The sequence below is a fragment of the Mirounga leonina genome, unplaced genomic scaffold, assembly GCF_011800145.1.
Source record: "Mirounga leonina isolate KUSES-001 unplaced genomic scaffold, KU_Mleo_1.0 Mir_151, whole genome shotgun sequence".
In the NCBI taxonomy this organism is placed as follows: Eukaryota; Metazoa; Chordata; class Mammalia; order Carnivora; family Phocidae; genus Mirounga; species Mirounga leonina.
In genome coordinates this window covers 60149775-60164901 of record NW_023270377.1, presented here as the reverse complement: position 1 = coordinate 60164901, position 15127 = coordinate 60149775, and the positions used below count along the sequence as shown (strand labels likewise).

The window sequence follows — 15127 nt, the reverse complement described above, 5'->3', positions numbered from 1 at the left end:
TGAGTTTTTCTGTTCTTTGTAGCCAAAAAAAACCCTAGCTGAACTAATTGGGCCTTTGACTGGGGTTTTTGTTGAGTCAATTTTTCCAAAAGGCTACAACTATATCACACAAAACTCATGTTTTGTACCATGTGTATAAGATCTGTCTGGAATGAGAGAAGAATGAGGCCCACCTGGAGGGAGAAGCTGAGATGAACAAGGGAAATCCCATGCCCCTCCTTGAACACAGCTATATCCACTATTCTGACTTAACACAACTTGGCTATTTAACCTTGATTCTTTGAGCCAACCCTTTCTTCTTTTGCCTAAGCTAACTTGAATATGGTTTCTGTAACTTAAAACCAAGAGTCCAGACTAATATAGCTAAGAAGTCAAGAACTAAGCCCTTTCTTTTAGAAATGAGCCCATAATTGGGGCACCTGGGTGGCTCAGTTGGTTAAACATCTGCCTTCGGCCTAGGTCACGAGCCCAGGGTCCTTGATTGAGCCTCACTTTGGGCTCCCTGCTCAGAGGAGAGTCTGCTTCTCCCTTTCTCCCCCCCCCCCCCCCCCTCTCCCCACCACCCCCCCCCCCCCCCCCCCCCCGCCGCTTGTGTTTTCTCTCTTGCTCTCTCTCAAATAAATAAATAAAATCTTAAAAAAAAAAAATGAGCCCATAATGACCCCTACCCTGACCTCCAAAGTACATCTTAATTTACAAAATAAACAGAATATTTTCAAACACATATAATCACATAATTATGCCTTTATAAATCACTTTGTCATATACAGTTTATATATTTAATGAGATACATTTATCTTCTGATTAATACTACCCATCTTTCTATATTAGTCATTCAGTATATTTTTCTTAATAAAAATAAATTTATATCTGCTTGTCCCCAAGTCTTTTCTCAGAATCATCCCTCCCAATTCTATGGGCCTTTCTTTTTAATTTTAAGAGTATTTTAAGCCAATTAAGTTACTTATATCATTCCAGTGGTTTTATTCATTCAGTCAATATCTGAGTGCCTTTAAAATGGTATGAGACCCACACTCATGAATAAGAACAAGTCTGTGCTCTCCAGAAACTTCTATGCTGGTGATATAATCATTCCACCACCCTGTAGTTATCTGTCTACATATTGCTTATGGGTGTTTCCTGGACTGATTCTTTTACTCCACCTGCTTCTTAATGTTGGTATTTCCCAGGATTCTCTCCTGGGCCTTGTCTCTTATTCTACATGGGCCATGCCATCCATCCATCCATCCATCCATCCATCCATCCATCCATCCATTACAGCCATCCCACACGTGATCTTTTCTCTTGAGTTCTAACTCTCTTTGATAGAATTGAGCACCACTTAATTTCAGATGACCTACAGACATCTCCAACTCAGAATTTCCCCCAAACAAACTCATTGTCCACCCCCCAAGAATGTTCCTCCCCTGGTACCCTCATCCTAGTCATCCACACTAGAACCATCAACTTCTTTTCTTCGCCCTCACTTCTATGTCTAATGATCTTCAGTTTTACCTCTCTTTTGGTTCCAAGTGTACCTTCTTGGCTTTGTACATCATCTTTTTTCCCTGGACTAGGGTTTGGCAATTTTTTTCTGTAAAGGGCCAGATAATATGTATTTGAGGCTTTGTAGGTCATACAGTCTTTGTTGTAACCATTTAACTCTGCCGTTGTAGCCTGAAAGCTGCCATTGACAATGTACAAACAAACAAGCATGTCTGTGTTCCAATAAAATTTCATTTATAAAAGTAGGCAACAAGGGCCGCCGGGATGGCTCAGTCGGTTAAGCATCTGCCTTCGGCCTCAGGTCATGATCCCAGGATCCTGGAATGGAGCCCCACCTCTGGCTCCCTGCTCAGCGGGGGGCCTGCTTCTCCCTGTCCCTCTGCCTGACACTCCCCCTGCTTGTGCTCTCTTTGTCAAATAAATAAATAAAATCTTAAAAAAAAAAAAAAAGTAGGCAGCGAGTCATATTTGGCTCATGGGCTTTCATTTTCCAGCCCCTGCTCTGGACTGTTACAATGGCCTTGTAACTGGTTTCCCCACCTCCCATTCTCTCAGGTTTACCCTCCATAGCATTTCTTTTCTAAGATAGATCTAATCATATGATTGTTTTCAGAGCCTTGGTTTGCTTTCCATTGACTACTGGTTAAAACCCCACATCCTTTGCACATGGTAATTAATGACTTTTCAAGTTTGCTGCCACATACATATCCAACTCCATCTATTGCCATTTTCTAAGACATTGCTGTTCTTCCCCTTCTGTTGACTGTCTACTTGGCTAAATAAATGTCACCTTCATCGTGAAGCCTGACTCTTCCTATAGCAGGCAGAATAATATCATATTCTAGGGATACTTATAGAAATCATACCTGGAGAAATATAGCAAATGTGGAGGACAGTCCTCAGAACTGGATTCTGGAACTGGAAAGTTGTTCAGTGTCAGCTCTGTTGACTAGATTCTCTCTTCCTTTGTCTTTCCAATTCTGTCTTCACTGCCTGTTGACTCCCCTTGGGTATCCCTAGTCCATGAGCTCAAAAGAAGGGATTTGATTGACCCTGTTTGGGCAGTATGGAAAATTATATTAGAGGGAAGCATTTAGTACAGTACTTTGAAGCTTGGTCTGTCCTGTATATGGGAAGTTGATACTTGTTTCCCCTATAAAATTCTGAGCTTCTCTTATATCCCCAGAGCTTATCACAAACATATCTGTGCTAAGGTACATGGTAGGTGCTCATCAAATATTTGTTGTAAATAGACATTGAATATTGGGACATGAAGTAGACATGGAAGTCAGGAACTATCATAACTGTGTTTTTCCCATTACCACTGGGACTGTTGAAATACATCAGAAGAGGGCGCCTGGGTGGCTCAGTTGGTTAAGCGACTGCCTTCGGCTCAGGTCATGATCCTGGAGTCCCTGGATCGAGTCCCGCATCCGGCTCCCTGCTCGGCGAGGAGCCTGCTTCTCCCTCTAACCCTCCCCCCTCTCATGTACTCTCTCTCTCTCTCTCATTCTCGCTCTCTCAAACAAATAAATAAATCTTTAAAAAAAAAAAGAAAAGAAATACATCAGAAGAGTCTGCCCATGTTCAAAATCCAGAGTCTAGAGACTCAAAGGCTGATTAAATGAATGTTGTGATGTTAACATTAACCATATGCAATGTAATGAATATACAAGGTGTGCATCTCTATACCATTCTTTCTGGATACCATGACCCCAACTTGAATAGTGACCACTGGATGGAGAAGAGAATTAAAGTAGCACAAGGCCAATATACAGCTTAGATACCTGTAAGAGATGGATAAACATAGGGATAAAAATAGTGTTGCAAATTTTAAATGGTATTTTTTTAATAGATAATATATTTATTTTGTTCAAAGATCAAGAGATACAAATGGACATAAAGTAAAAAACTCCCTCCCACCGCAGTCCTGCAGCCATCCCTTTTTCCCACTCACAGTCAACCATTATTATGTTTCTTTTCTGAAAGCATTTCCTTTCAGAGATATTTTTTGCATACTGATAGTTATTTGAAAAATACATATTACTTATACAACGGCTGGACCTCGTTCTGCTCAGCTTATCAGTCACTGCTTTCATTCTACCTGTGTTCTCAGATTACTCTGTTTTTTCCCTGGAGTCAGTGATCTTTTTAAGCAAGTATCATTACTTTGGAGCTTATGTGATTTTTTAATTAATTAATTAAAAGTCTTCAGAGCTAGTCTGCTTGTCTCAATCACAGTAAAACCTTTTTGGCTCCCTAAGCAATCTTAACCAGCCCTATAGGACATCTTCCCAGTTTTTCCTTTAGATAAAACATCACATTGTTTCTACAGCATCCCTCCTGTGTGCCAGGTGCTATGCTAAACACTTTACCAGATCATCCTATTTAATTCTTACACTGATCCAATGAAGTTGGCACTATTGTGATTCCTGTTTTACAGATGGAGGAACTGAAACCTAAAGAAGTTAAGTAACCTACTGAAGCTTACTTGGGAAATGGTAGAACTGGGCCATGAATCCAGTCTCTTCCTCTAAAGAGCCCCAACTCTTGAGTATCACCCTGTACTGCCCCCCACCCCATAGAATTCAATTTTATGAAAGGAGATTAAATGGACATTTCCTAGGTAATGATAAATCCAGACCTAGCAGAGCCTGGGTTTCCATCAAGGGCTGGGATCTGCCCATCCTAGGTTTTTCTTTTACCAGGTGAAAATGGGAGAATTATATGCCCTGATGTTTCATCCAGGTAAAAGGTAGAATGTAGCAATTCATAAAGATCCTAGAGCTAGAAAGGAGAGAATATAAATATAAAGAGGATGTCTACTCAGACATATGGGCTGCGGAAATCTGTGGAAAGTACCTCTCAGGACAGGTCATCTTGGATTTCTTTTGTTAGGGCCTTATTTGGTTCATTATTGCATTGTTTCAGCCTTTGAGCTCTACTGCCCTAGAGAAGTAGGGCATTTATCCTAGAGTCTGGTCTTCTGCAACTTTTTTTTTTTTTAAGATTTTATTTATGTATTTATTTAGAGGGAAAGAGCGCTCATGTGAGTTGGGGGGTGGGGTGGGGGCAGAGCAGAGGGAGAGGGAGAGAGAATATTAAGCAGACTCTATGCTGAGTACTGAGCTGGACACCACTGGGCTCCACCTCAGGCGACCCTGAGATCATGACCTGAGCCGAAATAAAGAGTTAGATGCTTTACTGACTGAGCCACCCAGGCACCCCTGGTCTTCTGTAGCTGTTTTTCCCGAAAAGATGCCTCGCTTTTTTGATGGACTTCAGCTCTCTCTGAATTTCTCAGAGGGATAATCAGATTAATAACATATATAATGTCTGGCTTGATCAGGATTTCCCGGAAAACAAAGCCTGGGACAAAAGTTTATGTACCAGTGCTTTATTCCAGAGTACAAATCAGTACAAGGGAGACAGATTTTAAAAGAGAAAAACTTAATACAAAATAGAAGCTTCTCTTTTATTGTCCACAGTTTTGGCCTTGAATTTTGTATTCCAGAAATCCCTAGTATGTACTTCTACTACTAATTTTTGAAGTCTTGCTTGGGATGTGGGGATAGCAAGTGTTGGGGAAGGAGAGGGCAAGTGAATTGTTATTTATGAAAAATTTAAGTGTGGCCTCTCTCATACTTAAAAACCGTTAAAAGTTGATTTTTGTCTTAACAATTAAAATTAAATTTGCCCAAATATGTGAAGAGCTAACTTACAGGAAAATCTGTTTAGGGTAACCTAAGAAAGGTGAACATTCACAAAGAAAACATTGTAATTTGTAAGTATTAATAAATACATAGGGGAACTTATAAGGTAAGAATTGTATTTTAAAATGTATCTTTGGATAAAAATCAAAGGTTAATTTCTAAATGTATTTATTGAAATAAAAATATTTTATTTAAAATATCTCTTATCTTGAAATACCATGCAAAAATTTCTTGTTCTGGCTTAACTACGCTGTTTTTCATAACACAGATGAACTGGAATGTGGCACAGATGAACTGGAATGTGGTTTATGTTGTTTTATTTTGTTAAAGTAGGGGAGAAACATGGCTTTGGAAGGATGAGCCAAGCTGAATTTATGATTTCTAGGGTCAGCTCAGTAGGAAAGGGGAGTCCTTAACCTACTGTTGATTGTATTTGGATCTGGATCTAGAGTCCAAGTTATGTAAAACCAAAACAGAAGCAGAGAATTAGAGGCTTATTTAATATCTCACTTTTCTAACATGCAAAATTATTCCTATAGCTCTTTTTACATAAGCTCCAAGGTGAAATGGGGAGAAGGGAAGGGCTACTTTCTCTAGACTTTTTTTTTTTTTAACCCAATTTCATAATACAAAAGAATGAGGTTTTTCAGTTAGGATGGCAGTGACACTACTAAATAAAAAAGCCAAAATATTTAATATCCTTCTGACAGAGTTCTGCATTGTTTTATTTATAGTCTAAATTTATACAGTGTTTAAAGACTCAGGAAGTCAATATTTTGTTTTTTGCAAGAATTATCTAGACAAGAAAGATGCTGTAAAGATAAGACTATATAAATTATTTTTAGGATGCTATAGATCTCTTTTACCACTAATTTACATAGTTTCTGAATAATTGGCTTTAGTATAAAATTATATTTTAGTGTAGATAATAGAAATGTTTATATAAAGGCTATTTATAAATTATTTCAAATATCTCAAACTAAAATAATAATGATAATGCTAGTTTTTATTTTTGCTTCTATTTTAGGTACCAAAATATAAACAGAATGGCAGATTGCTAGTGTTTGACCCAAAGGGTAAATGATTCATTACTTAAAAAGAATATGTTTCATCACCATTTTGTCCTAAATATTAAGAAGATAGTCTACTTGAGTGGTTGAATGTGGTTGAAGTCTTAGCAGTTAAATCCTTTATTAGATTGCTTGTCATTCAAAAAATGCTGAAGTGTATTTGCCAATCAGGAATTTCTGTTAGGAACATGACTACAGAAAAAATACTGAGTTGATTTTTTTTCTTCTCTTTCAGAAAAAGTGATGATTGAACCAAATGAAGCAATGTCAGAGTAAGAAGATGTCTCTGGTTGTGCAGCTGATCTATCACATGCCTTTTGAGCAATTAGAACTAGATAATGCAGTCATTTGTCACCCAATTAAATTTGAAAGGCCAGAAATGCATGGATTAGCACTTGAGCTTTTGCTTCAGTCAAAGCAGTTGTTACTTAGACAAAAGAACATTTAAAATGAAAAATGAATTTTGATAAAAATTTAGAGGTATAGATAATAGTCATTTCTACTTTTTAAATGCTTAAATACCAAGTAGTCTGTATTTTACTTACATAACTTTCATTGTTCATTTTTATTTCCTTTTGATACTTGCTCATGTCTTTCAGAATATCCCTTTAAATGAATATTTACTTTAAAATTAAAGATTTACTATGAGATGAATCATTACTACTAAATAAGGGAAACTGATCACCCCAATTAGTTGAAGGGACTAGAATCATGGTCCAGTTTCAGTATAGTAGCTAAATATTAAGTACCTGCTTTGTTCAAGGCACTGATTATGATAATTCATCAAAACCTTTCCTGATCTGATCATCTCCTACCTCCTGAGAAAAAAATTGTATTATTAATTCCATGAAAAATTGTACTTTGAAAGTTGATCATAAAACACATTCATAGTGATCAATTATTGGCAGATTGGTAGAAGGGTGCCAAACTGATATTACTTTGGTTTATTCTGAATAAAATTGGCTGGGAAATTTTTCACCTCATGCAACATATATTTTAATTTTCATACTGTCAAAGCTAAAAATTAAAATTAGAGTCCACCTTGGCTTTGGTTGTAAATTATATATTAAATACATACTTTTATATTAAAGAGAAAGAATGTATGACAGATCAAAGACAGAGAATCTATGTTTATTTCATATTGTTATAGCTAATCAGAAAAAAATGCCCCATTAAGTATATTAAGCTATATGTAAATATGTATCTATATCCAATTACATGGTTTGAAACATTTAAATTTTAAAAATGTAAGAAAATTTTTGTAGTCTTTGAAGGAAGTATGATATAACTTTCAATAATAATAATAGTAGGTCATTAATGAAAATAAATTACTATTGTGTCTGTGAATACTGATGTTCACATAGATTGTGATAAGCAGTGTTGGAACTGAAGCAAAGGGTAATCCACATCGTGAGTTAAACGCCAGGGATAAATCAAATGCAGCCTGGGCCAAAATGAAAAAGCAGAGTGATTACTTGTTCTCTTGATCTCATTAATAATTGCATCTGCTTATCAAACTAATTTTTGCAAGGACAAAAAGATCATGTTCCCTTCAGTTCCCTTGCAGAGAAGAATTTGGGTTTGGTTTGATTGTTGTTTGGAGTGAGGGAGGAGGAGGAATGGTTAGTGTAGCCAGTAAGCTTCACAGGTGTGTGACTTTGTCACCTTGAACCTTACCCAGAGTTCAAGGTAAAGAGGGCCAGTCCTGGAAAAAAAAAATGATCAAGTAGGAAAATAGAAAATCAGAGGACCTTTGCTGAAGGAGCAGTGTGACCTGGAAAGTTGATGAATTTTCTCAGTATAGCTTTCATTCTACTCTCTATCTCCCTGCTGGCGGCACCTCCTCCTCTACCCCCCCCCCCAACTCCACTTCCTCCTTTGTCAGGTGAAGCAGTGGGAGTGCATTTGCCTTAGTCTTCTGATTGCTTCTTTAGTCTGAGGCATAAGGAGTGTATGGACTTAGAAACAAAGAGGGGCGCCTGGGTGGCTCAGTCGTTAAGCGTCTGCCTTTGGCTCAGGTCATGATCCAGGGTCCTGGGATCGAGCCCCGCATCGAGCCCCGCATCGGGCTCCCTGCTCGGCGGGAAGCCTGCTTCTCCCTCTCCCACTCCCCCTGCTTGTGTTCCTGCTCTCACTGTCTCTCTCTCTGTCAAATAAATAAATAAATAAATAAAAAATCTTTAAAGAAACAAAGAGTTTCAAATTGGGGGGCATGCAAAGCCCACATTTATTATTTCCTCTTTTCCCCATGGATCCCATGTGTGAAAGATTTTGTCTACCCAACAAATTGCACTTAATTAATAATTTTCAGCAAAGAAGTACAATATATCTTTAATGCTAGATGAAGTTTTATAGATCTCGGACCTTTGATCTCTTGGGTTTGGGGTCAAGCTTTCAAGCATACTTAAAGATGTTGAGGGGAATGGCTAAAGTAAATCCACAGCATTCAATTGAAAAAAATGTACCTATAGGTTTTCCATAATCATATGTTTTATCTCTTCTAAAATGAATGACAAGCTATTCTTTTAATTTCTGTTTTTATACCTTAAGTAAATGCCTCTTTGGACGTAGAGCAAGATTGGCAAGCAAACTTTGTACCTTACCGACACAAGTCTCTCTAAATGTAGGTAGGACATTCTCAGAAAAGTAAGTTTTAATCAATTTCAGTTTTAAGCCTATGTTTGACAAGTTTAAATGATTTTTTAAGCAAAGTTTAAAATCTAAACTTACTGACAAAATTATTAATTCCAATAGAAATTTGGGGCCACTTCATAAATATGCCTAAAGCTCTTAATAGATTTTTAGGAACAGTCCTAAAATCTAGGTTATCTGTGCTCTAACATAAATATGTTTCAGTAGGATATCTAACTTGACTGACTCTCTGACCTAAGTAGAAACTAAATTAAATATCTTCCATTTCCAGGGCACCTGGGTGGCTCAGTTGGCTAAGCAACTGCCTTCAGCTCAGGTCATGATCCTGGAGTCCCGGGATCGAGTCCCACGTTGGGCTCCCTGCAGGGAGTCTGCTTCTCCCTCTGACCCTCCTCCCTCTCATGCTCTCTGTCTCTCATTCTCTCTCTCTCAAATAAATAAATAAAATCTTTAAATATCTTCCATTTCCAAAGAATATTACATAAAGTAAAAATTTGAATCTTTCCTCAACTGTAACTATTTGAATTAAAGAAAACAAATCTTTTAGAGTATACTAGTTACCTATTTTTCTTAAATGGTTAGAGGCATTACCGTAAATAATATCATTTTCTCAAATGGAAGTCAAAAGATTATAGTTGAAGAGGAGGTTGGACTTTGAGACTTTGATTCTTTGAAACTATGTATGAGAAAGACTACAGAAAGTGAGCAGAAAAGGAATTCATATTTTACTGTTAAAATGATGATTTTGTCAATTCTCATATGTATTTTTGATGGTATGTTCACTGCTTCCAAATAGTAATATCCCATTTAATATTGGGCATTGGCTTCTTCCATGTTGTGTCATTAAGGTTATTAGAGGCATTTCCAATTATCTAAATACCCAGAACTATACCAGATAAATTCCCTCTTAGGGATATAATTAGTGAATATGTAAGTACCATATCTCATAGATTCTAAAGCACACATATTCTCTTACAATTGATGGCATCTTACACTTAAATTCGGCAGTGCTTTTTCTTTCTTAAATAACAGTATATCTTATAGTAAATACATGGTGTCTTAGATTCAACAAAACACTAATTTGTTGTGGGGGGAAGATAGCAAAGTTCTTTGATTTAGATTAGATAGAGCATATAAATTCTAGTAATCACTTGTGGCAAGCTTTGACATAACAGGAATCTCACTAGAAATTAAATACTTAACTGACTTCTCAACTTTTTAGATGTAGAGTTTCATCTTGGATGCTTTTTTTTTTTTTTTTCATAATTAGAAAGTCAAGGAGGGCAGAGGCACAACAAATGTAAATCAACTTTGCATTTTTCATTACTAGAGAGGGGTTTTGCTTTAGGAGCATATACTGAGGAAGTGAGATTCCGTTCCCTCCCATAATATTAAGAATATAACAAGCTATTCAGCCTGTTTGCTAAATCACTATACAAGATCACTGACTTAACTATACTCATGTTCTGGATTCATATGGCAGTGGGTAAAAGAGCCACCATAACTGGGGAAAGAAAATAGTTCACATCTTTTTATATCTTGACATGCAAAGTAGAAGTTGAATTTTTTTAATTTGGTAAAGGAGACATTTTTTTAAAAGAATCTTAAGACCACAGAAAAGAGACTTGGGATTATTTTTTCACCAGCATGAGTACCTGTCTTTGTAAACAGTGCACCACACATGAATCCTCTGTCTTAATGCATTATTATTGACATGAAGTTTCAGGGCTTAAAGGCTAAAAGAGAAAATTAACCCATTTTTATTTCAGCTACTTAATGAAAAAGCAGGCTACTTTATGTTATGACCAAGGTTTGATATTCGTCTTGGACTCTCTCTGTAAGTGTAGCATTTAGCAATGGTGAGAACTGGTCTATAAATCTAGAAAAAACCTCAAGGCTAGTATTCCTAGTTTTATTCCAACATATTACAATGATATGGCAAAAACATTCATATAATTGATTGCTTGTATGCTCTATGTTAAAGAACCCTGAAAAGATTTTAAGGGTCATTACACAATGACAAATGCCAAGTAGAAATAGAATTTTAATCATCAGTAAAAATGATTTTTAATGCTTTTCCACAAAAAAGATACTACATTTTAGCTATTCAGTTTATTGTTGATATATTCTGTGTTTATATTAAGTGTGTGTGTATGAATGCATATGAAGCTTTAAAAAGAACTGTGACCTAGGAAAGTATTTTTTCACTATTTACTTTAACATTTAGGAAGGAAGTCTCTTCAAAAAATATTGAAAATACAGCTTCTTTAAGGAATAATGAAAATAGAGTATCTTCAAAGTGTATTGAAAATAAAGATACAGAAATGAATCTACAGTCTAATCTATGGTCATCTTCCTTCTTAAAGGAAAACACAGGTGATAACATTTGTTTCGTGCGAGTAAATGTAGCTTCTAAATGAGCCCTCCTGCGTGACCTCTGGGATACTGACAACTCTATAGGTCTGGAGTGGGTCATAGGAACCAGTAATTTTTGAAATTCATGTACCACATGATTCTGATATGCAGTCAGGTATGGCATCCATAGTATACATTATATAAAATGATAATGATGAGGTATTAAATTTTAAAATGAATTAAAATACCTATGAAAGCAGTAAGTTCCATTCATTCAACAATGGTTTATTGAGTGCCAGGACTGTTTTAGAAGCTATGGATACAATAGTTGGCAAATAGACAAGGTCCTTACTTTTATGAGGTTCACATTCTAGTGGGAGATAGTCAACTATTAAAAATAAATAATAAATAAAGCAGTGACATGTTGTGGGGGGTGCTATTATAGAAATAAATGGCACCTAGGGGAGGACTATCTTAGCTCTAGGGAATCAGAAAATTTCCCTTGATGCTCAGTGTTTGTGAATTGAAGGAGTCAGTTCCTGTGACATCACATGAAGTCCTTAATTCCTTATTATGACCTTCCCCTGATGACATCAGTGTGATGAGTCTGAGCAGGCTGGGTACCCACTGGAAGATTGATCAGGGTGGCTGTGAGGTGAATGGAGATTGTAAATGAAACAGAAGCAGGTAGATGGCCTGAAGAGCCCAGCCATTCTAGGACCGGTATCCCTTTCCAGGGTAGCATTTTTTTTTGTTTAGTCAGGAGTTTCCTTTAGAGTGGGGAGTTTTTATCAGCTTTTCCTTTTTTTTTTTTTTTTTGGCCTGGGTTTTCTTAACATTGTCCTCTCTTGAACTCTCCTGGATTTCCTCATTTTCTTTCTAACAAGTGTTTCTACATGATTTGGAGTAGCTAATGGCCAAACTCCCATGTCACAAGACTTCCCAACACTCAAAATCTTACACAAAAGCGAGGTGTCACACAAGCTCAGTTTGAAACTGTTAAGACGTCGGTAGAGCCAGACCAGTTGACAAGCTCACTCAGTAGTCTTTCGCAAAGAGATAATTTTTGGAAACACACAGTAAACTTTAAAAAAAAAAATTAGTTTAATAGTACTGTATTTCCATATGTGTCAGAAAAAAGTAAGACATGGTTACGAATATGGACTTGAGCCACACTGACTCCCAGATCTGCCACTTAAATTAGTAGTGTGAAGTCGGGTAGGTTATTTAACGTCTCTGTCCCTCAGTTTAATCTATGAACAGGGTGACGACAGTATACACCTCATTGAGATGTTGAGAGAATTAAATGAGTTAACATATGTAATGTTCAGAAGAGTAATGGTATATAATGTTTGTTAAGATTATTGTATGTTACTTTTATTCATACATATATCCGTTTCATGGATAGTAATGTTATGATCTGATAAAATCTATATGTTAAAGTAGATGCAAGGAAAAATACTGAGTAAATAGTATCGGTGATACTCATATATTGCAAAATGAATGAAGATAGTGTAAGAATTAAACTATTGGAAAATGTTCCAGTAGATTGTATCATGGAGATTTTACTTCTTAAATATTTCTCTAATCTGTCCTTCCTCTCCATCCCTGTTTTACCAGTGCCCTATCATTAATCATCTCTCTCACCTGGACTTTTTAAAGAGACCTATAGCCTCTCTCCTTGCTCTTTTTTTTTTTCAGTCTCCCCTCCACTATACTGTCACCCTGCTAGCCAAGTGTTCCTTCAGAAATGCAGAATTGGTCATACTTGTTTTCCTACTCAAAATCCTTTATTAGTAGCCCCTTTATTCTTAGAATATGGTCCTAACTCCAAGACTTCCGGTCCATAAGACCCCATGATCTACTCACCCTTCCAGACACATCTGTCACCATTGCAGTCTCAATCTTGACCCCCAAGCAGCGTCAGAGTGCTTTGTCGCGCCACACACATTCTTGTTTCTGCATTGGCTCATGTTGTCCCTCTCTCCTTGGAAAAACTGATCCACTCAGACTGGACAATTCCTGACTACTCTCCAGAGTGGCAGGGGGCCCTCCTTTGTGCGCACATTTACCTAGCACACGTCTGTCACCGTACTTCCATACCGTTTTATAGCTATCCATTATGTTTTGACTCCCCACTTAGAGTGTGAATGAGTACCTGAGGACAAGAGCTGTTCATTTTTGTGTTCCTATGACTCCTCATAGTGCTGGGCACTGAATGGGGTAGTCATTAGTGCTTATTTTTATTTTTTAGTCATCTGCGTTTGGTCATAACTCCTGTGTCTTGACATTAAGAAGAATCACTAATAATGTTCTGTAGCCTCTGGTTATATCTAGAATACTTGACATGTCTCTTCCTAAGTTGTCTGTGTGTGTAGAAAAAGAAAGAACTTTATTCTCAAGTATCCAAGCAGTGACCTGACCTGCCTAAGAATTATTTACTGTTCAGCCTCTCCAGTCTTATTTTAGTCTCCAGACTTTATTTCATATTTACTTTCCTATAAGAACAGTTTAGGAAATGTATTTCTGGAGCTAGAATAGCATTAATTTCTTTTTTCTTGAAATCATTACTTTTTTTATAAACAAATTGTTTTCCATATATTAAAATTTTAAGCACCAACCAATTAACACTAACATTTATTCAGTGTTACTGGTTTGGATTTTTTCATCATGGCAGTTTTATTACTTTTTTTGGAAATGGAAATCACATAAGTTTATTGTGGTGCTAGTCATGAAAAAAATAAACTCTAGGAAACAATAGAGTAAACATGTCATTTGTTACATTTTAATTTAGGAGTAACCATTTTTAATGTTTGAACTTTTCAATATTTATTGATTAAATTATGTATAATTTAGGTCAAGTGAGCAAAGATGCAGTCCTTGCAGAGCAGGAGAAAAATAACAAACATTGCCTTCAGGATATTGATGATAAGTTGTCTGAATCAACGGACAATGATGGTGAAGATGATACCAATGATGAAGATAATGATGAAGATAGTAACCCTAAAAAGGATACTCATGCCCCATTAGAATTAATGGCAGAAGTAAGTTTAACTTGCGCATTGTAATTTAAGAAACTTAAAAATATTAAAATTACTAAATAGTGTATAGCCTTGAAGATTTAAAAAATAGTAAAGAGATCCTTGCCCATATACAGATGCTTACCTAGCTACTCATCTCTCTCACTACTTCATGAGGTTAGAGGTGAGAGAAGATTCTGGAAGTGACTTACAGTATTTTGGTAAAGGCAGAAGCAGGAATCAAGTCTTGGCATAAAACTCTGCAAGGACTGCTTTAAGGAATGCTTTCTACATAACTGGGCACCATGCTAGTTTTGGGGGATATTTAGAGGTAAATAAGAAAGATAGGTCCTTACCCTTGAGAACTAACAGTTACATATTATGTATATAGTACAATTTATAATAAGGTGAAATGTGTGCTAGCAGAAGGATTTATGAGGTTCTCCGGGAATAAGGAGGATTAAGTGACTAATTGAGAATAGAAGTAGGAGAAACGGGATAAAGGAAGAATTTTTAGAGGAAGAGACATGGAGTCTTAGAATCTTGAAGGAAGAGGGAAGCTCAGGAATTCATCTGGTAAACAAGTGGAGAAGGCATTCCTGGTATAGGAAACAATATATACAAAGGCACTGAAGCCTGAAAGATCACATGCAAAAATTATACATAAACATTTACTGATAATTCTGTGGAGAGCAAAACACTTTTACCCCACTTGTGTCACAGTTAACATTATACAACTTCACGTGTATTGTAAGAACTTCATAACAGTACATTTTAACCTCCCCCTTCTTATCCTTTGTATTATTGTCAT

At 36.5% G+C, this 15127-nt stretch overlaps 1 protein-coding gene across 1 annotated transcript in view; it reads left to right on the top strand.

Moving 5' to 3' along the window:
* ERICH2 (glutamate rich 2) overlaps positions 1-15127 on the top strand; it is a 37040-nt gene that overhangs the window by 6598 nt on the left and 15315 nt on the right. Inside the window, exons 4-8 of the mRNA XM_035008357.1 lie at positions 6247-6295; positions 6525-6561; positions 8840-8912; positions 11134-11317; positions 14153-14340. Of these exons, the coding sequence (XP_034864248.1) occupies positions 6247-6295; positions 6525-6561; positions 8840-8912; positions 11134-11317; positions 14153-14340 (531 nt within the window). The remainder of the gene's footprint in view (positions 1-6246; positions 6296-6524; positions 6562-8839; positions 8913-11133; positions 11318-14152; positions 14341-15127) is intronic.